General features: G+C 45.5%; 1 protein-coding gene across 2 annotated transcripts in view; it reads left to right on the top strand.

Moving 5' to 3' along the window:
• The first annotated feature begins 239 nt into the window (after nucleotides 1-239).
• Nucleotides 240-27,180, top strand: part of LOC129711638 (endothelin-converting enzyme 1-like) — a 209,047-nt gene continuing 182,106 nt past the window's right edge. For both annotated transcript variants that reach the window (XM_055659434.1, XM_055659433.1), the window contains exon 1: nucleotides 240-569. In XM_055659434.1, coding sequence (XP_055515409.1) covers nucleotides 255-569 — 315 coding nt within the window. In that variant the 5' untranslated portion in view covers nucleotides 240-254. The remainder of the gene's footprint in view (nucleotides 570-27,180) is intronic.

Below are 27,180 nucleotides of genomic sequence, written 5' to 3'. Positions count from 1 at the left end.
AATTCAAAATAACCATTCGTTAATTAGTTAACTTCTCTCGCAGGCTGCATGAACTCGTCAAAACGGGTGACATAGTTACAAATGTGCATGATTACATTTGTCAGAATAGGGCTTGATTCATTGTGTTACAACTGACATTGTGCGTTTGAAGTTGCTGTGAGGAATGTTCCATCTGGCATCCTTTCAGTTATAAATTGCAACGTTAGTCGCTGGCGTGGTGACTGTCAGTGGGACAGGGGCAAGAGGGAGGACATATGGGCTTTGGACAAGCGGGTAGGGAGCGCTGCAGTCCTGCATTGAACCACCGGGAGTCGCTACAGGTCGCATCTCCCTCGCCCTCTGAAACTGACAGAGGACAAGTCAGGTCCGGCAACAGGTGGAGTCTGTCCATGCAATTAAACTGTTTTCCATCCGCCTCAGCAAACATTGAAGATCCAGTGGCAACGTTGGATAATATTTGCAAACCATGGCTTTACCTGCGGTTCCCAGCTGTGACAGGACACGCCAGCTGTAACAGGAAAAATAACATCTTTACCATGAACGTGGCTTTACACAACCTGGGGACAACGGTAGGGTGATGCGCTTGCTTTATTTCAAACGCCGTTGTTTGTCTTTAGACGCCGCCTGGTGCGAGGTTTTGCAAAAATCGTGCCAAGGTTGCGAAAGAATACAGATGCAGATGCAGAGGTAGAGTTGCTGCTCTCTTCATGTGTGGAATAGTTGAGGGGGAGCGAGGAGGAAGCGAGGGATGGAGAGTGGGAGAGAGCGAGGGGTGGAGAGAGGAGAGGGGAGGGAGAGAGGGATGGGGAGAGAGGAGGAAGGGGGGGATGGAGAGTGGGAGAGAGCGAGGGGGTGGAGAGAGGCGAGGGGAGAGAGAGAGGGGTGGGGAGAGATGGAGAGAAGGGAGAGAGGGAGAGAGCGGGAGAGGGGAGGTGAGAAGGAGAGAGGGAGAGGGATGAGGGGAGGGATGGAGAGATAGGAGGGGATGGAGAAGGGGGAGAGCAGGGGATGGAGAGAGGTTGGGCTGGAGAGGCACAACAAGCAAACTCCATCTCACCCTTTTGGTGGGGTGAACTGTTGGAGAAATGTGAACTATCTGTACCTGTGACAATAATAAACCTAAACCTAACTCGCAACAGAATACTGTAAGTGTTTTGCAGCAGGAGAGGGCATGCAACCTCAGAGCTAGGCTGGGTGATGTTTGAATGAGTGTGGCCACCAGGGAGAGTGATATTCACCAGGCTGGGTGAGAGGGAGCAGGTGCAGGAATGTTGTGCAGAGGGACGGGGTGAACATGAGCGGGAAGCTGGGGCTCTGCACTCCAGTAAATATTGAATACCAAAATGATGCCAAGAATGGAAGGTTATTGCGATGGCGAGAAATAATGAAAAGATAATGAAGGACTTGGTTGAAAGATTCAGCTTGGGTGTATATTTTGACATCTGACTTTTCCTGATTGCACCATTAACTCTCCCCTCACTGCAGAACAATCTTAATCATAATCATATTTTATTAGCCAAGTATGATATGCAACATGCAAGGATTTTGATTTGTCAGACAGTCATACCAATAAAAAGCAACAAAATACATAAAATGCATTTTAACATAAACATCCACCACAGTGACTCCTCCACATTCTTCACTGTGATGGAGGGCGAAAAAAAAAGTTAAATCTCTTCCTTTCTTTGTTCTCCCGCTGTCGGGGGCCTCAAGGCTTCCGTTGACGGGACAATCTCGGCTCCCATAGCGGGGGGGTCGGGCCCTCGGCATTGGGGGGATTTTGAAGCTTCCGACATCAGTCTCTACCTGAAACTACGAGCTCCTCGATGTTGAAATCCTCAGGCCGCGATTGGAGCGTTGATCCCAGGCAAGAGATCGCAGGCTCCGATGGTAAGTCCACGGCCCCGCGGTGGGGCTCAAAGTCAGTCTCAAGCAAGGCCGCAAGCTCCATGATGCAGGGCCGCAGAGCGGCCGGTGATACGATCCAGAAAAAAATATCGCATCTCCGAAAACAAACCAGAGAAGTTTAACACAAACTTTTTAAAACACACTAAAAATAACAAAAAAGACAAAAAGACAGGCAGACCATTGGTGAGGCTGCCATTGCTGACGGCGCTACCTGCTGGTAGATCAGGTCAGAAGTCTGTATGAATTATTCATAAATTATTGGACACTTTCCATGTAAATTGATTGACAATTAAGACATCGTATGCTGAACATAACTGATTTTGAAATTAATTATTGCTGCAGGACTGCATTTAATTTAGCACACCGTAACTGTTCAGAATGATGTTAATACAGCTGAGGACAGAGCCACACTAATTGTATCGCATCAGCAGTAATTAGTTTTATGCATAACAATATGCTTCCCCTTTCCATGTAAAATATGAGGGGAAAAAACATCCATTGAGGTCACAGTTCACCTACTGTAACGAAACAAGCAAATCTTTTTTTTCCGTGATTAAATATCTACAGCCTCCGTACTTGTATATTTAGCAATACTTTGCCTTCTGTTGATCGAAAGGTGCGGGATGGAAACAAAGACCCTTCGGCCCACCATCCATGCCGACCATTGATCATCCATTCACACTAGTTCTATGTTATCCCAATTTCGCATCCATTCCTGGCATAGCAGGGGCAATTTACAGAAGCCAATTGACCAACAAGCCCCAAGTCTTCTCTTGCATGAGTATTCACCTCATCAACACTATTAAAGATGTGACACGTGCTGTGTGATTCTACCAATTTGATTTCAAAGATTTCACTCCACTTTGAGATTACAGTGGTTTGATTGAAAGTTTTAATTAGTGCTCTTCACGTCCTCGAATGTCCAGAGATTTTGACAAAATTGAAGTTAAATGTCAAACCTGATCTCAGTTGTGAAGTGGGAACCAGGCAGGCAGTTTGTGTACGACAAGTCCAGTCTGAACATACGATTGAAAGAAACGTTTTGATGGTTCAGTACTCTTCCAAGACGGCGTTTAACCCAGACAACCTTTTGCATGCTCACCACACAAGCAAGTTTTTTTGGCCTTCCATCGCAGCGATGTGATGGATGTTTATGTAAATTATGTTGTGTCTTGGGTCTATTTGTTTGTAATGTATGGCTGCAGAAACAGCATTTCGTTTGGACCTCAAGGGGTCCAAATGACAATTAAATTGAATCTTGAATCTTGAATCTTGAAATCTACACTTATACATTACAATTGCTCAACACTTTTAAATCTCTCTGCGCAGTGCGAATGGCTCGATTGTAAGCATGTATTATCTGGTTAGCACACAACAAAAGCTTTTCACTGTACCTCGGTACATGTGACAATAAACTATACTAAACCGAAACCTGGTCTTTGAATTGCATGATACAATCTAGTGCATCTCAGAGGTCAGCTGGGAAAGGGTGCAAGAACATTGGCACAAAGTGCTGGAGTAACTCAGCGGGTCAGGCAGCATCTCTGGAGAAAAAGGGTGGGTGACATTTAGTGACAGGACCTTTCTTCAGACTGAAAGTGTTCCGACCCGAAATGTCACCCACCCTTTTTCCTCCAGTGATGATGCCTGACCCGCTAAGTTACTCCAGCACTTTGTTTCACAATCTTCGGTATATACCAGTATCTGCAGTTCCTTTCTACACAAGGTCTTGGTGCAATTTTACTTTTAAAATTCAATGACGTGGTCCCTCAGAGCAGTACAAAACGTATTTACATGTTACATATTTAAGTCAGAGTATTGTGTAAATCCAACTCATGCAGCTTCATTACTGCACAATGATTCAATGATACTTTATAGTCAAATGTACCAAGATACACAGAAACGCTGTCTTCTACATTGGAGGCCGCCAGCTCCGCCATTAGGCCTCAGCACAGACGGAGGCAGAGAAGGGGGATACGACAAGAAAGTCGCATTCCCCCGAAGGAAGAGACAAAAAAACATATTCCCCCCCCCTCCCCATAACACAACCTAATAAACTAAAATTTAGCTAAAACAAGACAAAAAAAAACACAAAAAAAAAGAAAAACAGACAGACTGCAGGCGAGCCGCAGCTGTTCAACAGCGCTGCCACTTCCAGATCTGCTTTTGTAAAGGTACGACCTTTTATTATGAGGCTATGGCTAGACTCTTCCACTAGTGGAATCATCCTTAATTATGATATGTGAGGAAAGTTCTCTGCGTAGAATTACGAAAGCATTTGGTGAGTTAGAGGATAGGAAGAAAGCGGAGGCAATTCCTGGTCTCGATAGCCCGTTCATTTATTGCAGTCCACAATGACCGCAGAGTGAAACTGTGCAGCTGTAAGCGCCCGCAGTTGTCATTGCCAGCGTTTGACACCATTAGTTGAGAATTGACTTCACTGATGTAGTTCACCAACCCTGGCAGAAGTGAAGCCCGCATTGTACCGAGGGCCAGGCATGAATGATGCTCATTAAACAGCAGCTCCCTGACCAGACCAGCAAGCTGCAACAATAACAGACACGTATTTGTACAAAGCTGGCAAGCTTTCAACGAGCCCTCACTGTGTTAATGCATCAGCCTGTAGTGCATCTCCATTGTGTGCTGCCTAACTGGCTGCTCGCCCATTTAATTTGAAGATGGACCCAAAATGTTGGAGTAACTCAGCTGGACAGGCAGATGGGTGGGTGTTTCGGGTCGAGAACCTTCTTCAGTTCCTCCTTGCACATTTAATTTAATGAGTTAATATCCTTACTTAAGGGTCCAGCTATTTTTTTTTGTTGAAATGTATGTTAGGGTCATACAACATGGAATCAGGTGTATTTAGTTATATTTAAGAAGTGGGATAGAACATGGAATCATTGACTGGACTTGAAGATGGCGCCAAACTGGTCCCAGTGTACTACTGCTACACACTTGTACTCTTTTAGATGCTTATCTAATATGTATCTAAGAGCTCATGTATATCCCATCAACTTCCTTCAGTTTCTGACACAACTCCTACATTCACCGGCTAGACCCAATTTGCAGTTGCCAATTAACTTACCAGCACGTCATTGGGATGTGAGAGGAAACGGGAGCACCCAGGAGAAACCTATGCGATCCAGGGATGAAGGTGCACAGAGGTCAGCATTGAACCCACTGGAGTTGAGGCAGTAGCTCCACTGGCTCTGCCACCGTCCTGCCTTTGATACTAAAGATGAAGAAGGGTCTTAACCCATAATGTCACCTCTCCATGTTCTCCAGAGATCCTGCTTTACCTACTGAGTGACTACAGCACTGTGAGTCCTTTCCATTTACATGTTACCCTGCACACAGATATTACAACTTTATTCAGTTCTCTGGAGAACCTTTCCAGTCTTTCTAATTCATTTCTGTCTAACAATTTCTGTGACTTGAGATCCTAGATTTTAAATACTATATCTATCTATCTATCTATATTTAAAACTCTGGCCCCATCCAACCAACTGCCGACCGGGGCCCTTCCTGCCTTTCGATTCGTGCCCGATACTCGCAGATGTCCAATCGGAATGGATCCATTTGCATGTACGGCTGCCGGCTGCATTTCTTCCTTTGATTCATTGCCACGCCCAATCCAGACGCTCAATCTCCGAGATATTTTCCATTTCGGTAGAGATTACTAAAAGTCTGATCTTGACCACTTCCTGTTGTTCTGTATATTGATTTTAGAAAAAAACACTGCCACTTACGGCTGTGATTTTTGGCAATCTTACTCAGTCCCCCTCTGCTGCGCAGGACAAGAGGATTTTTTGCATCGATGAAAAATAAAAGAGTTATTAGTGTTTAAAACATGTTGAGATTCTCTCTCCTAAAGGCCACGCCCCTTCCGGAGGGACTATAAAACCCGGAAGTGTTGAGTGCCTCAGTCAGTCTCTGCAAGATGGGGGAGCGAGAGGGGCACATCTCTCAGTCTGAGCTGTGAATAACACTGAACACATATCTACTAAACTGTGAGTGGTTTTACTGACCTGTCAGTGCCCTTAATGTGGGTTGAAAATATAGTTTGTAAATGCTAAAGCTGTGTTGCCTAATTAAAGTTGCCGCCTAATTAAAGTTGCCTTGCCTAATTAAAGTTGCCTTGCCTAATTAAAGGGCCTTGCCAAATTAAAGTTGCCTTGCCTTCTATATAATTAAAAGTCTAATCTTGACCACTTCCTGTTTGCGCTTTATATTGATTTTAGAAAAAACGCTACCATGTACTGCTGGGATTTTTGGCCACCTTACTCAGAAACCCTCTCCGCTCATCAGGTGCCGAGGATTTTTCCCATCGACGAAAAGTAAAAGAGTTATTAGTGCTTAAAAAATGTTGAGATTCTCTCTTCTGTCAATCACGCCATGAAGGCAACGCCCTTTCTGGTGGAAGGGGGAAGGGACTATAAAACCCAGACGTGTGGGCATGGCTCAGTCTCTGCAAGATGGAGGTCATGACTCGCTGCCTTTCGTGGCCTTGCACCCTGCTTAAAATGGTATGAAACTGCGCTTGAATTTGGTGGCCTTGCACCCAGCTTGAAATGGAATTTCAAGGAATAGCAGTGAGTCAACTGCTAGCCCACCAGCTGTGAGTGAGTGAGTGAGTGAGCTGCCAGCACAACAGGCTTGAATGACTGAGCCGCCAGGCCAAGAATCCATTGTCCCTCAATGTCCATACTAGCCCTCTGGAAACCAGTCCCTTCAGCCCACAACACCCATGCTAGCACCCCAGAAAGCCCCCCACTGGCCACCAATATTGGAATTGGTGGAGAGGTGGAATATTGCGTTGGGGGACCAGCCCTCCCGTGTGATGCTGGGTCCACTTAATCTAGTGCATCCTATACACACTATATACAGCCTATAAACATCCCATGTTTACATTGTACATTAGAATATGAATCTATATAACTAAACAATTCCATAAGGAGATGTTAGACAAATACAAAGGAATAGTAATGTGACAAGACCAACAATCCAGAGATCTTGACTTCCCCCCCGCCCCACACCCCACCCCTCCCCACACTCCCACCCGCAACATCATCGAACAAACCTGAAAAAGGCAACCAGCATCATCAGAGACCCACACCACCCTGGCCATGTTCTCATTTCACTTCTGCCATTGTAAATAGCTCGTTCTAAGCTTGCCCCCAGTTTAGTTTCAGTTAAAAATCACTGAGTCGAGCACTTGTGCAAGTAAACTTTATTTTGACAAAACATAATTACAGTTCCACTACTATACCTAACCACCGCGGGTTCGATCCTCGTATCTGCCTGATCAAGCCCTCTTGGCCTCGCTCAAATAGAGACACTCCAGAAGGTCACGCAGATCTAAGCGCTCTCCCAGAAGATCGACACAGGACCTCGTGGTAGCGGACCTTTACAGGTCCCCGGACCTCGAGGGGCCAAACCACATGGGGGTGGTCTCTTTACAATCCAATTACAGATATCGATTAACCCCATACATGACAGACATTTTCCTAACCCAATAATACAGTGGCTAATACATTGTATTCAAACAGTGTTTCTTAGAGGAAACAAATATTGCAACATGTGGCCTGATATGCAAGAAAACCAGACAAGGCTCAATACTTAATCCAATCAATGACCAGCAAAGTAAAGCTTTGCAACATTATTTACAATGTGTATGTCTGGTTTGCATTCATCCAATCCATTCTACACATTTTGCACCTAATTGTCAGGGTCTGCAGATGTTTCCATTCTCTTCCTGCAGCTCTGATCTAAGCTCCAGATAAACTGGCACCATTATGCAGTTTATCCCATTTCCACAGAAAGCAATTTTAAATTGATCAAATGGTCAAGCAGCCCAGAAGCCTTTACTCAATTTTAGGGTACTAGCCTCTCCAATTTGGCCAGAAATAACACCATCACAGCTTCTTCGCTACAACCATTAGAACTATATAGCCTTGGGGGCATTATTTTGACTTTGTACTATTATTAATGCATATATATATATATTGCTTTGTGTGTGTGTGAAGGTATATATACACACGTGTGTGTGTGTGTGTGTGTGTGTGTGTGTGTGTACATATAAACTTGTTTATCATGGGTATCATGTTTACATATCTGCTGTGCTGTTGCCAGGAGGAATTTCACTGGTCTGTTTCGGGACATAAGACCTGAAAACAGTCTTGACTTGACTAATACTCTGCTGAAAACTTGGGCAATTTGAGATATTAAATTGAATTTAAATTATGAAAATTGAACGTTGTTATCACTGACGTTGATTTATTGCTGATTAGACTTTGAAGTCGGCCAACTTTGTGGTGTCAGCTTTTATCCTTGAGGTCCTGATGTTAGCCCGGCCAGTGTAATAGTACACTAGTCCCTCAATACCTCTGGGGAAACAATGACATTCACTTCAGTAGGCAGGCTGCAGCACAGTGAAATTGGAAACCTGGTCTGACATGGTTCTAGCACTGGTCCACCCATGCCAAGTGCCTGAAAGCACATCTCCCATTGCTACAGCCAGCCCCATATATTTACCTGCTATCCATCTGCACTGAGCTGATCCTGCGAGCATGAGCCCGAGAGAGAGAGTCAAGAGTATTTTACAAATTCACAAGTTATAGGAGTAGAATTGGGCCATTGAGCCCATTAAGTCTACTCCGCCATTGAAACTTGGCTTATCTCTGCCTCCGAATCCAATTTTCATGCCTTCTCCCCATAACCCTAGACACCCATTCTAATCAAAAATTTGTCTATCTCTACCTTAAACATATCCACAGACAGCCTCTACAGCCCACCGTGGCAACGAGTTCCACAGATTAACTGATTATTGCCATTTGTCCCTGATAGAACAATGAAATTCTTACTTGCAACAGCACAACGGCCCAGAATATGTAAACATAGTACTCTGCAAACAATATAATAAATGAGAAAAGAAGTTCAGATATACACGGAGACACACACGCACATAGACCCATTTTTAAACCTTTTTAAATCCCAGCTGTTTTGATTTTGCTGCAAATCTCATTTTACACAGGTTGAAAGTATTGAGGGCCAATATCAGCATTGGCTAATCCAATCCTAACACGACTCTAACTTTACCCATTCATTGTAGAAATTGTGCCATGGGTGCAACTCCATCCAAGATAGAAGAGGCTCTCGTTAAACATACACGGGCCTGATAACAACTCTATCACCACATTTAAACTTGACCAAAGAGGTCCAACTAATGAAATTTCCCAATGACTCCTTTCCCTGACCACTTGGTCTTCCCATTCCAACCTCCTACCTCCCAATCAGCTATCCTTGCCTGCTTCTTCCAATCACCAACTCCAATTTCCAACCTCCCTCCATCTTTGCCACCTCCAACCTCCTCGCTGCCCTCCAGGTTGCAGTGTGGGGATGTTGGTCCTGTTATGAAGCCTTGCTGCACCTCAGTCCATGTCCAGAGATCTCCCCAGCTACAGAGGTCTTCAGGACCTCAAGCTTCTCTGCTGGGTTGAATGGATTGAAGGGTGGTCCCATTTGCCACCATTTCCCATTCCTTTCTGTTCCTTCCGCCCCCATCCCCTTTTGTTCAATCTCTTACCTCGACGGAGATGCATTTTTTTTCCGTATCGTTTCTGCGTCCCCACTGCGGCCTAACATCATGGAGTTGGCGGCCTTTCCTGGAGACCGACCCGGCGCTCCAAGCCGCAGGAGTCTGCGGGACTTTAACATCACGGAGCTTGCGATCCCTTTGCCGGGGGTCTAAGCACCCACCGCGGGGGCTGTGGACTTTAACAACATGAAGCCCGCGGTCTCTTGTAAGAAGTGGCCAATTCGGGAGCTCCATGCTGCGGAGAGAGTTTCAACCACCACCACGCGGGTGTTTCGATCACCCCGACGGTGGCTTTGATTGCCCCGACCGCGGGAAAACAAATAGGAAGAAGCTTGCCTTCCATCACAGTGAGGAATGTGGAATCCACTGTGGTGGATGTTTATGTTAACTTTTATGTGGTTGTGTGCTGTGTGTTGCTTTTCACTTAGTACAGCTGTATGGTAACACAAATTTCACTGTACCTTAATTGGTACATGTGACAATAAACTGGCCTTGAAACCTTGAAATCTTGACCGTGTGGGTTTTCTCTGAGATCTTCGGTTTCCTTCCACAGTACAAAGACGTACAGGTTTGTAGGTTGATTGGCGTTAGTGTGCGGGGATCGCTGGTCAGCGCGAACTCGGTGGGCCGAAGGGCCTGTTTCCGCGCTGTATTTCTAAACTATACCAAACTAAACTAAAAACACTTCCAAAAGAATATGGAAATTCCTGGTGAGACTAAATCTTTGTGGACCAAAGAAATTATTATTATTAATCTGTGCCGTTATTTTCAGGCATCCAGTATTTTCAGCATAAACTCTATTTTGCTTTTTGTGTGGAATATTCCTTTGTTTTTGGGATATACTCGGAAATCTTATCGCCATTCACTGCAAATGATTTATGGAGAGAATGGAAATGGTCCTAATCTGGAAAAATGGTGTCTGTCCAATGCACTCATAAAATATCTGCTTCTTGACGTCTCTAGGTTTTAAATCTAGTCTGGACAGCAATTACATGTAATTTATAGGTTGCTCTTCATGGCATGCACCCACAACCTTTTAGGCGTATAATTCCCCTATTCCTATACAGGTACAACAAATCCTTCTCATACTTGCCAACACAGCAGTGTTGCTGTTAAAGCTGTTAAAGCCCATTAGTACATGACCTTCTACGAAGAGTATTCTTTTAAAAGTGTTCCATTCAAGAGACACGGCACCTTTCACAGGATCATTGTTCATGTGGATGCCGTGAAGCAATAATTCTGTGCCATGCCTTATGTTTAGTCTGGTTTCAAAGATGACTTATTAACTGTTTAATATTGCAGCAGTTTGTGTGCACTCTAACACTCTGTCATGGATATAATGGGCTGTTCCGCATGAGGACCTTGGGATTCTGTGCTGGCACATTTGGGAAGGGTTGTTCCTTTCCACTTTCATCAGATTTAAACACGTCGCTGAGTCATAAGGTCATAAGGGTTAGGTGTAGAATTAGGCCATTCGACCCGTCAAGTCTACTCCGCCATTCAATCATGCCTGATCTATCTCTCCCTCCTAACCCCATTCCAGGGGTGAAGCAGACACAGGAGCAGAGTGTCTGGGGCGGAGTGTCGGCAGTGTTTCCTCTCCACAGACCAGGATGGAGGGTCCCCAGTTTTAGTTTAAGACTCCTCGCGTGTGTTATTACTGGACATTGATCAGTGGACACAGAGACGGGCATTCAGGGTCAGGGCAGTTTTATAAAGAGCGACTGTCGCCGGCTCCCAGTGGGCGGCGAGAAACGGCCCAACTCGCAACCTCGCCCCCGCGGTGCGGACGTTGACGGTGACGGCTGTTCCCACCTCAGCACCCAGCACTGAGCTCCCCTACAAGTCATTTTCTCCCAGTGGCACCCAAAGAGGTAGAGCGAGAGAAAGCGTGACAGAGAGAGAGAGCGGTGCAGAGTTGAAACGTGGAGTGAAGGCCCGTTCTGTTGTGGTCGACACCTCTACAGTGCGATGGTCGGAGAGCGAGGTCGGCTGCGAGAGACGTCCTGGGCATGGAGGGCAAACAAGGGCCATCGGAGGAGAGAGGGATGGCCCCATGGAGAGGAGGCATCGCAGTAGTCGAGTTGTCAGATTAATAGAGCTCAGTTGGATCGGGCACTGCTCCAAAAGGCCGAGAGTACGGGAACGTCGGAGGAGCAGAAACGGCTGGTGGATTGTCAAGTTTTCACTTGTTTGGCCAACTTTGGTTGCTGTTCAAAACAGAACTTCACAAGACTGCTGCAGAGCGTGGAGTTGCAACAACAGCAGAAAGACTGTTTTGGGGATTTTGATTTCAGAAGTACTGATATTTTTGTTTTTGTGCCACGCCCTTCAGATGGCGGCCTCTCGGAGTTATGCAGCTGCCGCACGTTCGGCAGCCTCCGAGACCAAGTCCCATGAGTTGATGAGGCGTACACATTGTGTAAAGATGTACTTGCCGAACAACTTGTCCTTCCAGGCCATTCTAGATGCTCTGGGTGAGACTATTGGCAGGGAAGCCATAGTCTCGGGCGCGGTGGTCAGTGGGAAGTTTGTATGTTTATTAAACACCGAACAGGCGATGGTTCTAGCGTTAGAAACGGGGGGTAACAGCGTGCGGGAATTTCACGGCGGTGGGCCCATGATATGGTCCCGTGATGCCGGTCATTTTGTCCAACGTTCCCACTTTTATTCCAGATGAGCTCCTGCTCCCACATCTAAACAGGCTGGAGAGGTGCGGTCGGGGCTAACCAACAGGTTTGAGGATCCTGGACTGCGGCATATATATACTTTTAAGCGCCGAGTGTATATACAGTTGACACAGGCTACGAACGGAGGGGAGGAGAATTGGATGGTTTCTCCTATAGTGTGTTCTGGAACTCGGGCCAATTACGATGTCATGTTTGCAAAGAAGTGGGACATTTTCGCAGGAATGTTCTACCACGGTGGCCCAGGAAGACAATGCTCCCTTACCCCCACCCACCAACCGTTTTGGCGGTTATCTTGCAAACTGGGTGTATATACCCACTGTGGCTGAATGCGGTCCAAAATGAGAAAATGCAGGAAGCACTCAGTAGGTCAGGCAGCATCTGTGGAGAGTTAATCTTTCTGCTCAAAGATAGACACAAAATGCTGGAGTAACTCAGCGGGCCAGGCAGCATCTCTGGAGAGAAGGAATTTCTGCTCCATGAATCTTTGTCAGAGCTGGAAAAGGGAAGATACATTCTCGCTTGTTTTCTCATTTTCCCTGTTGTGATGAGTGATCTTTGAGTTGAAATGTTAACACTGTTTCTCTTTCCAGAGATGCTGCCTGACCTGCTGAGTCTTCCCAGCAGTTTAGTTTAGTTTAGTTTAGTTTAGTTTAGTTTAGAGATACGGCATGGAAACAGGCTCTCCGGCCCACCGACTCCACGCCGACCATCGATCACTTATTCACACGATCACGTTTTCACATAAGTTATCCCACTTTCGCATCCATTCCCTAAACATGAGGTGCAATTTGCAGAGGCCAATTAACCTACAATCCCACACAACTTTGGGATGGGGAAGGAAACCAGAGCACATGGAGGAAGCCCAAACGGTCAGGTATTTCTGTTGTGATATTGTTTTGTTTTGATTTGAAATCCGTCAGGATTTGAAGTATGCTAGGAGTTTTGGTTTACATTGCAAGCCCTGATAACGAATTCAATAACTCTGATAAATTGTAAATATCTACCAGAAAATAAGCATCAATTGCTTTTGGTTTTAACCGAATGATTAATATTCTTCAACGGAAGAATGTTCCACCCCTCCGCAAAAATGCTCTACACATGATTCTGTTTTCTGATACTGTGGTTGAATCCGAATGGCTTCAGAGATGAACAAAGTACATTTGTTGCCAAGGTTACCAGAGCCAAGTATTATATTGATATCAATAATGTACTTGATCAGGACATCGATCAACTGTTTGGAAGTGGGCCGGGAATAAATAACACTTAGTACAAATGAAGCAGGTGGAGAGATGTCAGTTCATGGTTTGCTCGTTCCTTCTTAACAACCGTCACCTGATTTTTGTGTTAATTGGAATGCAGGACAGAGGCAGTGCCCCGGTTACAGGCAATGATTGAAGTGAGGTTGAAAACAGCAAATAATTGAACTACACACCAGTTCAAACAACATCAGTGGTAAGAGAAACAGGCCCAGGACATTTCAACAGAATTGGAAAGAAAACAAAAATAGTTTTGGGCAGCAGAGAATGTGGAGAGGGGAATGGGTAACCATATAACCATATAACCATATAACAATTACAGCACGGAAACAGGCCATCTCGGCCCTACAAGTCCGTGCTGAGCAACTTTTTTTCCCCTTAGTCCCACCTGCCGGCACTCATACCATAACCCTCCATTCCCTTCTCATCCATATGCCTATCCAATTTATTTTTAAATGATACCAATGAACCTGCCTCCACCACTTCCACTGGAAGCTCATTCCACACTGCTACCACTCTCTGAGTAAAGAAGTTCCCCCTCATATTACCCCTAAACTTCTGTCCCTTAATTCTGAAGTCATGTCCTCTTGTTTGAATCTTCCCTATTCTCAAAGGGAAAAGCTTGTCCACATCAACTCTGTCTATCCCTCTCATCATTTTAAAGACCTCTATCGTTCCCCCCTTAACCTTCTGCGCTCCAGAGAATAAAGACCTAACTTATTCAACCTATCTCTGTAACTTAGTTGTTGAAACCCAGGCAACATTCTAGTAAATCTCCTCTGTACTCTCTCTATTTTGTTGACATCCTTCCTATAATTCGGCGACCAAAATTGTACACCATACTCCAGATTTGGTCTCACCAATGCCTTGTACAATTTTAACATTACATCCCAGCTTCTATACTCAAATACTGGGTATTAGAACAAAGAGGACATCTCGTACAGGGTGAGACCAAAGGACTTAATGGGGCAGCTACGTAGAGACTAGGGTCAGATAATATGTATTTGTCTGTATATTGTATTGCTAACAGTAAGACTGTAGAATATGCCAGACTACACGAGCCACACCAATGTACTCTCAACGAACAGTGAGAAGTCTGAAGAAGGGTCTTGACCCAAAACGTCACTCATTCCTTCTCTCCAGAGATACTGCCTGTCCCACTGAGTTACTCAGGGTTGTTGTGTCTATATCAAGGGTCAGACTCTGCCTGATCCGCTGAGTCACTCCATCACTGTGTGTCTAACTTCACAAAAAAAACTATTACCTGCCATACCTTGCCCTGCCCTACCTCTCTTCCAGATTTATTTCCTTCCCCCCTACAAGCAGTCTGAAGAAAGGTCCTGACCCGAAAAGTCACCTATCCATGTTCTCCAGGGGTGCTGCTCGAACTGCTGAGTTACTCCAGCACTTTGTCTTTCTTTTTTTTTTGTAAACTAGCATCTGCAGTTCCCTGCTTTCATAGAAACAAAAAAAAACATTTATGTCGACTTTCTCTTTGCTGTTCGCCAGCCAGTCTGTGATCAATACCAATCTCTTGCCTCCAACCATCTGTACTTTTTTCTGGTATATCAGATACCTTCTAGACTTCCAAATACAGGTATATCCACCAGTTCCCCTTTATCCTCAGTGCAAGTTGTACTGTTGTACAAGACGTTGGGTCAGGCCACACTTGGAGTGCTGTGCCACTGGTCTGCCTTTGTATCACTCTGCCTGTCTTTAATGAATGGGTAATGGGACATTGAATCTCTTCCATCCCCTCACCTTGCTGGAAACACAATTCGTTCAGTAGCCAAATAAACATTCAAAGCTTCCCCAGTCAGATAAGCAAGTGGAACCTTGAAGCCTGGAAGTCAGAGAACAAATTTAGCCCAGGAAGTTGGTGAGAAAGGCTCTTGGCATCTGGTCTTCATCAGTCATGGTGTTGGGACATTGTGTTGCAGTTGTACAAGATGTTGGTGAGGCTGCACTTGGAGGCTGGTGTTCAGTTTTGGTCACTCTTCTCTGGGAAAGATGTCATTAAGCAAGAAAGGATTTATGGAGACGTGGCCATGGGCTTGTGTTATAAGGAGAGGTTGGACAAGCCAAGACTTTATTCCTTGAAGCGCAGGGCCTGAGGGGCGATCTTGTAGTGGTGTATAAAATCATGGGGTGAATTAATTGGATGAATGCACAGAGTATTTTTCTCACAGTGGGGGAATCATGAATTAGATGGCATAGGTTGAGGATGTAAGGAGATAGATTTAATTAGAAACTGTGGGGCAACTTTTTTCACACAGAAGGTGGTGGGTATATGGAACAAGCTGACAGAGGAAGTAGATGAGGCAGGTGCAATAACAATATTTAAAAGACATCTGGACAGGTACGTGGATATGAAAGCTTTAGAGAGATATGGGACGAACACTGGCGAAGAGGACTAGCTTAGATGGGGCATCTTGGTCAGCATGGACATGTTGGGCCGAAAGGCCTGTTTCCATGCTGCATGACTGTGTTATTTCTTCAAATAACTCCACTGAACTTGTTTTCCCCTTTTAACACAAAACCAGAGTGACCTTGCCTGGCGACCTTGATTTTATCCAAATGCCCCGCTATTACGCCGTTAATAATAACCTGTAACATTTTCCCGTTGACTGGTGTTGACCTGACTGGACTGTTTTCTGTCTCTCTCATTTACCCATGGGTTTTTTCCAGATTCCCACTGCTCATCTATGTCACTGTCTGTCAGTAACTGACATGTGTTTAAGGATATCTGGCAGGATGGAAAAGTAGACTCTCGCCTGCACTGGGAACAATAAAATAAAGTATAAGCTCTTATTTATACAGCCAATTTCTCAGAGCAATTGTGGATAAACACTTAACAGCTTTAGATTTGAAATATGGTTATTGGATTTTATAAGAATATGATTAAGATTTATAGGGACCCCTGCATGTTCTGTAAATGGAGACACAAGAGAGTGTAGATTTATTTTTGTTTTTTAGTTATAGATATACAGCATGGAAACAGGCCCTTCGGCCCACTGAGCACGAGCCTAGCAGCTAATTATTTTTTTAATTCCTCCCCCTCGTACACCAGCACTATCCTACACACATGGGACAATTTTTACCAAAGACAAATTAACTTACAAACCTGTACAGCTTTAGAGTGTGGGAGGAAACCAGAGCATCCATGCGGTTACAGAGAGAATGTAGAAACTCTGTACAGACAGCACCCGTGGTCAGGATCGAACCAGGGTTTCTAGCATTGTGAGGCAGCAACTCTACTGCTGCGCTAAGATGCTGGAAAGCCACTCCTAGAGATCCTCCGGGAGATTGTTTTTTTCACTCAATGTTTTGAAAATATTGTGCGATGGTTCTGTTTAGTAAACTACAGCAGTGTCTTGGAGTGAGTGTGAAACTAGAGTGAGGAACAGCCGGGAAAACAGAGCCCAAGCTGTTCACAGCCTCTGTTGCCAGTAACTTCATTCGCAGCCTCCTCACTGCTGGTGCCACTCGCTCCTCAGTGGTGTAGCGGATGGAGCAACAGAATGAGAACAGAAAACGCTGGAGAAACTCAGCAGGTCGGGCAGCATTTATGCAGAATGTACCATGGGTGAAGTTGAAGGTCCTCGATTTTGCATCACAGTGGCGCAGTTTGCAGAGCTGCTGCCTCACATCACCAGAGATCCAAGCTCCATCTTGACCTTGTACGCTGTCTATGTGGAGTTTGCACATTCTCCCTGTGATCGAGTGCGTTTCCTCCCCTATGCTTGCATCATAGAAGTTATTCCGTCACATGTGGTGGAAAATCACTGACCTAAATTGTCAACTGTTTCACTCTCCACGGATGCTGCCTGACCTGCTGGGCATTTCCATCCCTTTCGGTTTTGGTTCAAATTTCCACCAGCCATATGTTTTTTGCTTTTAAATGGAGCTTTAGCTAATGGGTGCCTGTTTGGATTCACCTGCCCATTGCCAACTTTGAGAACATTGTGAGGTTGTTTCTTCCCAGCTGTTATCTGGCAATCAAACCATCCTACCAACAACCAGAGAGCAGTCCTGAACTACTATCTACCTCACTGGAGGCCCTCCGACTATCTCTATGATCGGACTTTATCTTGTACCGAACGTTATTGACGTATACACGTATCGTGTATCTGTACAATGTGGACGGCTCGATTGTAATCATGTATTGTCTTTTTCGCTGAATGGTTAGCACGCAACAAAAGCTTTTCACTGTACCTCGGTACACATGACAATAAACTCAAGTAAACTAGGCTGTATTGAGACACAGTTTAAGAATGGGCTACATCCCATAACCTTGGCTATTGTGTATAGACACAAAAACCTGGAGTAAATCAGCGGGACAGGCAGCCTCTCTGGAGACAAGGAATGGGTGACGTTTTGGGCAGAGACCCTTCTTCAGACCATCATCTGCAGTTCTTTCCCACCCACCTGGTTATTGTGTGTTCTCCATAACAGATAAGGATACGGATTCTGATCTCACTGGCTGATCTTGGTCCTTTCCGAATGGAACCATTAATGTTTAGCAACTTATACAGCAGCGAGTCCAGGATTTCCATGCTCATGTTGTCAAACATATGTACCAGATTACTGACTGATGCAGAAGTCCATGTGTTTTCTCGATTAATTCATTTGCCGAGAAATCCTGCTGCAGAACATAGTTCTTCGTTCTAAGCCAACTCGCCCTTAATTCTAAACAGATTTTCTGTTGCAATTTGAAACATTATTTATTAACTACACTGAAACTGTGGCTTCATGTAATGGCATGTAGTTGCCTGTTGAAGGAGATGAACTGATCAATGGAAGTGGAATTAGTTGCTTCCTTGTTGGTGATGACCCCATGTTTTCATTCAATGATCCAATGGTTCTTTTGTTGTCACAGGTACTTGATTAATAAGGGTGTCAAAGTGAACGGGGTTGAGAAGGAAAGATAGATCAGCCATGATTGAATGGCGAAGCAGACTCGATGGGCTGAATGGCCTAAATCTGCTCCTATGGCTTATGAACTTATCAGAATGCAAAAATGTTCTTCCTTCTACATATTCTTGATGACGTTTCAGACTTTCGTGTGCACTGGCAAGCGACACGCAGAAAAGTATCCAAACTCACAGGCAAAACACCAAGAGCTGGAGAAACTCAGCGGGTCAGGCAACATTGGGGGAGGGAATGAACAGATGATGTTTCGGAGGTACACAAAAAAGCTGGAGAAACTCAGCGGGCACAGCAGCATCTATGGAGCGAAGGAAATAGGCAACGTTTCGGGCCGAAACCCTTCTTCCTTGGAAAGAAGGGTCCTGAGCCGAAACGTCATCTGTCCATTCCCTCCACAGATGCGGCCTGAGCCTTAAGTTCTTCCAGCACTTTGTGCTTTGCTCAAGATTCCAGCACCTGAAGTTTCTTCAGTCTCCAATCTACTTGGCTTTGCTCTGCTGGACAAACAGAACCAGTTCATTTCTAGGGCACTTCTTTCCACACAACGAGTTGGATGGTAATGTTTGAACACAGTGCGAGTGAGATGAGGATTCAGGGGATGTGCTGGAATCCTCGCGGGAACCCTGTTACAGGCCTGTGAATATCATATTATTGGGAGCTTTCCTGGACAATTAATTGTGTGGAATAGATTGGCAGCAAACATGATTCAAACTTGGCTTCACCCCTTCTGCCCCTCTGATATTGTTCATGCTCTCGCCCCTGCCCAAGGTATAATAGTCCAGGTGGGACATGGTGGGAGGAGGTCACTGGGCGGGAGAGGTTTACGGGCGGGTTGCACCTGCTAAAGGTGCCCATTCCACATACATTCTAGTCAGAGAATTCTGTTCTCCTGGTCCTATCTCACTCGATCACCTCCCAGTTGCCGACTCAGGCAGCACCATCCCATTCCTCGTTATCATTTGTGGGCTTTGACGAGTTCCCTTAAAGCTGCTGCATGACGATGCACTCAGGTTGAGGGAGGCCTGAAGCAACTAGTCCTCAACTTATGCAGTTAACTACCAAAGTAGCACGGACTTAACGTGCACCACAATGTATCAATGTTACGCCACTTGGTAACTTATTGCTTTAAAATATGCCACATGTGCAAATATATAAGAGATCCGGGTTCGATCCTGACCTCGGGTGCTGTCTGTGTGGAGTTTGCACGTTCTCCGTGTGACGGCATAGGTTTCCTCCGGGTGCTCCGCTTCCTCCTACATCCCAAAGTCGTGCGGGTTGGTCGGTAAATTGCCCCTGATGTGCAAAAGTGGGAATATATGGAGCTAGCGTGAACGGGTGATCAATTGTGGACTGACGGGCCTGTTTTCACGTTGTATCTTTTAAACTAAACTAAACGAACACTCAACAAGAGGAAAAGCTGGGCCTAAACCAGAAACATGCACTTAACCCACTCCCTTTCAATTCAATGCAAGTAGAACCAGATGCAATTCATCTACTTATTATAATGACTTCATGTACACCCTACTTTCACTGCCTTGTTCATAGTATTTATTGCTTCAGCAGGGGCCCATATTTATGAGGACCATCCAATATTTAAGTTAACACTGCACTTGTTAAATCCAGCTGTGAAGGGGGATGTGCATTGTGTTGCAGTAGGTGGCATGTTTTCGACAAAGACCCAAAGGTTTATTAACAAACTCCACTGCTCAGGAAGGGTCAGGTCCGCGTGACGTGATGTATGGATTTGAAGCAATAACCTTTCCATTCAATGGGAGGAGAACTGCGGAAGTCAATGACAGAATGCAAATTCTGAGGAACCAGATAACATGTTCACTGCAAATTAATCAGCTTCGATGGTCAAGATCTTCCAATGGCTACAGGCGTAACCATGGGAACCGTTCAATGCACTTCCACCATCAACGATCTCGTTTGAAGAATCATCATAATGTTCATATGTTCCATAGATCATATGATCATAAGTGATAAGAGCAGAATTAGGCCATTTGGGCCATCAAGTCAATTCTGCCATTCAATCACGGCTGATGTATCTCTCCCTCCAAATCCCATTCTCTTGCCTTCGCCCCATAACCCCTGACATCTTTGCGATCCCATCACGTCCACTCCCAACCCCAGTCCGAGATCCCCTCCCACTATATTCCACGCACCCCATCCCACCCCTGAGGCCTCCTCCCATCTTGAGAGCCTCTTCCGCCACAACCATCCTGAGGCCCCCTCCCACTGCACCCTCCCACCACGTCCCACCCGAGACCCCCTCCTATCACAACCCAACCAATTAACCCTTCCCACTGCATCCCACCCAAGGACCATCCCCCACCAAATCCCCCCAAGACCCCCTCCCATTCCGAGATCCCTTCCCCCCCCCACGTCCGTCCCGAGACCCCCTCACTCAACGTCCAATTCTGAGACCCCCACTCCACTGATCCCCTCCCGCCAAGTCCCATAATCTCATTCTTAGACCCTCGCACCATGTACCACTCTGAGACCACCCTCCAATTCCAATAACCCCACCCCGCCACGTCCCACCCAGTGACCCTCTCCCACCACTTCCCACCCAAACATCTATCCTACTCATTGATCCCTCCCGCCCTTTCCCACCCAGTGGCCTCCTCCCACCATGTCCCACATGGAGTACAATAATATGCCAGCTGGTTCTGGAGGATGTCCAAAGAAAAGGAACTGTCCTTGTAAGTTCACTTGTAAAAATAGAGTAACAGATAATTGAAGTGATGAATATTCCTGCCCATGTTAAGCTCTGATGTTTAATCTGAGAAATTACAGTGGCATCTGGTAGATTGTGTAAGGTTTTGCTCAGCAGGCAAGACCCAGGGGAGACGGCAAGCCATTGCAAGTGGCAGGCCATGATTTACTAGGCAATTGAGCAATTCTGACAAGACCATTAACTGTGTAAGTGGAGCTTGAGTTTTTTATGAAGACTGTGGAGAAGGAGTTATTGCCTGAGCTCATTGGCAGCTGCCTCATTGATAATGCCAGCTGAGTAGTTTGCATTGTGTTCCTCAGTGTGCCGAGTATCAGCCGTGTGGGTTCAACAGCAACAATGGAGCCAAGTGATTGTGTTAACGGCAAATTAAAACCCAACCTCCTCCACAGCGCATCCAATTATAAAATGAAAAATTCCCTCTCTCGTGCCCTGGGAGTGCGAGGCATGTCTTTGGCTAACGGCCACTGTTTCCATGGGTGGGTAGACACGGTTGAGTTGAGATTAGTTTATCATTACGTCTACCTGGGTACGGTGAAAAACTGTTTTTTGCGTGCTAACCAGTCAGCGGTAAAACAATACACGATTAACAGAAAGCCGGGTCCAAGCAACATGTCAGGAGAACGTGGACAGGCGACGTTTCGGGTCGGGACCCTTCTTCAGACTCGAGTCGAGTTCTCCCGAGATGCTGCCTGACCTGCTGAGCTGCTCCAGTACACTGTGTCTTCTTTTGTAAACCAGCATCTGCAGTTCCTTGTTTCCACCTTTCCGTGAGTGCCTTCTTCACACTGAATGCAGAAGGAATGAATCCAGACCACGCATGTTTTTTAAGGAGATCAATATACCGTGCACGTGTAGGAACTTAAAATGGAATCAGCTAAACAAATATGTCACATTAGAAGACAAAATAAGCCGTGATGAGTGGCAATCCATGGTGGTGATTTGTATCCGTTTGCATTGTGCGATCCTTCATTTAATCTTCGTCATCCTCAGTATGGAGATCCAAGAGTACATTACTGGGTGTGCACTGTCTTGGGGTCCCAAACCAATGCCTGGTTGATCCAGTGTTAATGACACCCATGGCAACATTGAAACACAAGGCTGTGGCTTCAAACCCCACTCGAAGGACTTGAACCCAAAGGTGAGACTGGTGCAACGGTGAAGTACTGGGGAAGTGCTGCACTGCTAGAGGTGCCCAGGACGTTGTGCTCTCTGAGATGGTTGCGGGTACTCCACATGACTTCTTCAAAGAAAGAGAATGGAGTTCTGCCTGTGCCTTGGTCATTATTTAACTGTATATAACAACAACATCACGCAAAACGCAAAACTCTGCCAGAAATCTGAAAATAAAACAACAAGTTTTGGAAATATTCAGGTTGGGCAGTATCCACAGAGAGAGGAATAGTTGATTTTTTTTAGGGTAATAAACTTTCAGTTGCGTTCCTTCAGTTATGGTAGAAGATGATCAATCCAAAACATCGACTTTGTTCCCCTCTCCACGGCTGATACCTGACCGGCAAAGTATTTCCAGCATTTTCTGTGTTTAATTCGAAGAATCATTGGTGGGGGTGGAAGATTGCAACCTTCACGTGGTCCGCCCTGTTTCGACGAATGCAATCAACCCAGCCTTGCACAATCAAATATGATCAAATAGAACAAGTTGTCCTACAACTTTAGGGTGTGCTCGCCATACGCAAGAAGAAGAAAGACTCATTGATCTTTTCCATGGGTGGAGCAGAATGACTGTGCCACACGGGAGAGAAAGAGCCTGATGGCTGCAGGCAGGATGGGAGTCAGATGAGGGGACACAATGGACAAGCGCAGACTCAACTTGGCTTTCAACTTGACTCATTTCCTTCTGATAGCCAATGTTGATGTGGGAATCTCAATTAGTTACATTTGTGTTTGTCATTTTACGGTTCAAATGGAACATTCTTTGTTCCATTCACATTCAGTATCACCCTTTACTTTGATAATTGCATTGATGACATTTCACAGCTTCCTTTTGAAATTAAGTCTTTCAATCAAATGTTTTCAATCAAAATGCTCGCAAATTTGACGTAGACATGCGCGCACACGCACACACACCCATATGCACGCACAGCCAGTCTCTCTCTCACTCTCTCTCAATCTCACACACAGTCTCACGCATACACACAGCCAGTCTCTCTCGCTTTTGCTCTCTCACTCTCACTCAGTCTCTCTCTCACACACCCACATAGTCACACACACACACACCCACACCCACACAGAGTCACACACGCTCTCTCAGGTACACACTCAAACACACACTTACACACACACACAGTCTCACACACACACGGTCTCTCTCTTACACACACATAGTCTCACACACCACATCCTTGCACACACACACACTCTCACACACACACACACACAGTCTTACACCACAAACACAGTCACACACACACACACGCACACAGTCACACACTCATTCTTTGGTGCACACATGGTCACACACTTGGGGACAGTCATAAATTCTAACATGCAAACACACACACAGGCACATACATGTGGATACATACGCACACATGCAGTGTCCTCTAATTCAAGTTGACTGTTAGCACAACTTGGCCTACAACCATGCTGGATTCTGTTCCCATGTGTACACGGGTCCCCGCTTGGCCACAGTCACCAAGCAAGTTGCAAAGGTTTTCCCTGAACCCTCCACCCGAAAACAAAAGCCACCATGACAATCTGAAGGATGCAATACCCCATCACACTCCTACTTAATGTGGCTGCAATGGTTCCTCCTGTGTCAGAATATTCGCCCATTGTCCTTCGAGGGAAAGTATCCCGTTTGCTGGTTTCTTGTTCATTGTGTGAAGGTATTTACATTGGAAACATTCTGGGTTTATCAGCATTTTGAAAGCCTGATAATGGAGTTTCATTTGTCTTGCCAAAGATTTTTTGGGATGAATCCAGACTTGATGGAACCAGGGCCGTCTCTCTGGATTTGTTACTCTTGTGGACAGCCCTTTCACAGGGGCTCAGGGAAGGAAGCAGACACTTGAATTCCCAACCAGCTCGTGTCACTGTGTGGTCTGATTTATCTCCGAACTGTTTGTGTCTCCGCATGAGTAATTCCTCCAGCATTTTTTTCAGCGCAAAGCCTGTTTTCAAAGTTTATGTTGAAGTGCCTTGGTTCCCCACGGCAAGCGGCGATATGAACCTTGGTCGATTTCCACGAGCCAAAGTCCACAGAACTACCGACACGATACAGCTGCCTGACTGACCCCTTTAATCTTGGCACGAGTTAAATGTGTTCCGGCTGCCGGTGGAGATGAAACACAGACGCACACGGACACACCCACTCGTGCACAAAAAAAACTAAATGCACAAGTGGGCAAGCACTCAAAGCGGAAACTTCGCAGAAGTTACATAAGCAAATACCCACACTGACAGCGCCAACAATCGAGAATTAGGTCACGCTGAGCTGTATTTTTCATTGTATGGGTGTAGACTTGTTCACAATTGCATTGACAAATTGCAAGCATATATGAAGAGCATGACTCACACTTCTCCGCAGATTGAACACGTCGGAGCCGTATAAACCGGGGATTGGGAACCTAGACTGAAGAGCAGGAACAGCCATGCCCCAGGCCACTCTGCTGCTCATTGTGATCCTCGGTTACTGACTGACAGGGAAAATCAAATGTGCGAAGGAAGAACGGATCTGAGCACGAGGATGTTTTCAATGCTTCTCCTACAAGGGGTGGGGTGGATTCAACTCTCTTTTGATAGGAATCTTTGGAAATCCCCTTCCTTAAAGGCCATGCCCAATGCCCCAACCACACAAAGGCATAGTTGGGCTGTGGCAGTGTGGCCAAGCAGTCCAACGACAGTAAGATCCTGACACTTAATTGTCCGGATCACTGCTTATTTGCCCAGTGATGGCAGCTGGCTGTGTTGGTGATCGAGCTGCTAACATTTTTATTGTTCACTCGGGGATGTAAATCCTTTCTCCATCCACTTTAATCTGCATGGTACAGTGTCTCCCACAGTGCAAATGCCCACCAGATGTTGCTTGAGAACATCAGATAGGAAAGGAAGTAAGGCCCTGGGATAGAAATATTATTCTACAATAATTTCAATAGAGATTCTGCAGATTGAGCTTGTATTCCTTAATATCCCTCGACATTTTCAAATCATTCCCAGATATAAATCAGAGTTGGCGTTTTCCAGGATTGTCCTGAGACTCATTTAGGTACGGACAAGCAGTGGACCTTCTGGTTCGATCATACTTCAGATACTACCTGGAACATCAATGATTGTTTAGTTTAGTTTAGAGATCCAGCGCGGAAACAGGCCCTTCGGCCCACTGAGTCCGCACTGTCCAGCGGTCCCTGCACATTAACACTGCCCTACGCACAGTAGGGACAATTTTACATTCATACCAAGCCAATTAACCTACAAACCTTTGGAGTGTGGGAGGAAACCGAACATCTCGGAGAAAACCCAAGCAGGTCACGGAGAGAATGTACAAACTCCGTACAGACAAGCACCCGTAGTCAGGATCGAACCCGGTTCTCAGGCGCTGGAAGGCAGAAGGCAGTATTTAAAAGACAGGTACATGCACACGACAGGGGTTTGGGGTTAGAGGGGTTTAGGCCAAACACGGGCAGATGGGATGAGCTTAGATGGTGCGTTATAGCTGGCATGGATGAGTTAGACTAAAAGGCCTGTTTTGTGCTGTCTGACTCAATGACTCAAACTGACTCTGTATACAATAGGTTGGGGATGTTCCTCTGACATTTGGGGGAAGGAAATTTATCACAAAGTCCTATTTGTAATAGGGGCTTTGTTAAAACCTTTCCCACTCACTCTGTATGACTCATGGTTCATCTTTTATGTACTCTCCACTCTCGCACGGCTGAGATTCCTGGTTAGAGAGTTATTATTCTGCCATTACTTAAACCAAGAAAAACATTAGCGATGAGGTGGTGCTGGATTCCAACAGGAACAGTGATGGACGCACCACACATCTCTGTCGTACAGTCCCTGTGGACTTCCATTGTTGGAAGTATAGGATTTTGGTGTGTGTTAACCAGGAACTATATGCAATTATGAATCATAGAGCACACCAGAATAAAAAGAGATCTCCCTGCTAATGTTGGGGGAGTCCAGAACCAGGGTCACAGAATAAGGGGAAGAATAAGGGAAAGGCCATTTAGGACTGAGATGAGGAAAAACTTTTTCACCCAGAGAAAGGGTGAATCTGTGGAATTCTCTGCCACAGAAGGCAGTGGAGGCCAATTCGCTGTATATTTTCAAGCGAGAGTTAGATATTGCTCTTAGAGCTAACGGAATCAAGGGATATAGGGAGAAAGCAGGAACGAGGTACTGATTTTAGGTGATCAGCCTTGATCATATTGAATGGTGGTGTTGGCTCGAAGGGCCGAATGGCCTACTCCTGCACCGATTTTCTATGTTTCTATTCCATTAACTGCAGTTCCTTGCGGCTCAATGGTACCAATTAAACCTTTTTTCCTCTTTCGTTGCTGGTTTGATTTAAGCCTGATAACCGAGGCATTCCTGTTATCTTATCTTGTTGGGAACAGACGTTATATCACTTACCCTCCATCAGATTGTTAGTAACCCATCTGTTATTACATCGAGCTGAGAAATCCTATTTTTAAACTCATTTAAGTTTGAATTAACCACAAACTGTGATTCCCATCAGAGCCACTAATTCGATGAAGGTACCAGATGCTCACATTAATAAAACCCTAGGGTGGGATGAGACAAGAGTGGGAGATGTATCTTTCTCAGGTGGAGAGGGCAATTTAGTGCCTCCTTGTTCAATGTTTCACTTTGTCCTCCAACCTGCAATCTTCTGATGAAGATTGTCCGATGAAAGAACTCGACCCGAAATTCCACCTCTTCCTTTTCTCCGGAGATGCTGCCAGATCCTCTGAGTTTCCCCAGCATTTTGTGTCTATCTGCAATCATCCTGTTTGTGTCCACAAAGTACAGGATCCAGACAGTCAATTCTAGGACCTGAATCTTTTTGTCGTATCAAAGAAGGTGTATCTCAACTAT

Source organism: Leucoraja erinacea, chromosome 30, assembly GCF_028641065.1.
Source record: "Leucoraja erinacea ecotype New England chromosome 30, Leri_hhj_1, whole genome shotgun sequence".
NCBI lineage: Eukaryota > Metazoa > Chordata > Chondrichthyes > Rajiformes > Rajidae > Leucoraja > Leucoraja erinaceus.
The sequence above is the reverse complement of the archived record's forward strand: the minus strand, read 5'-3'. Positions and strand labels throughout refer to the sequence as shown.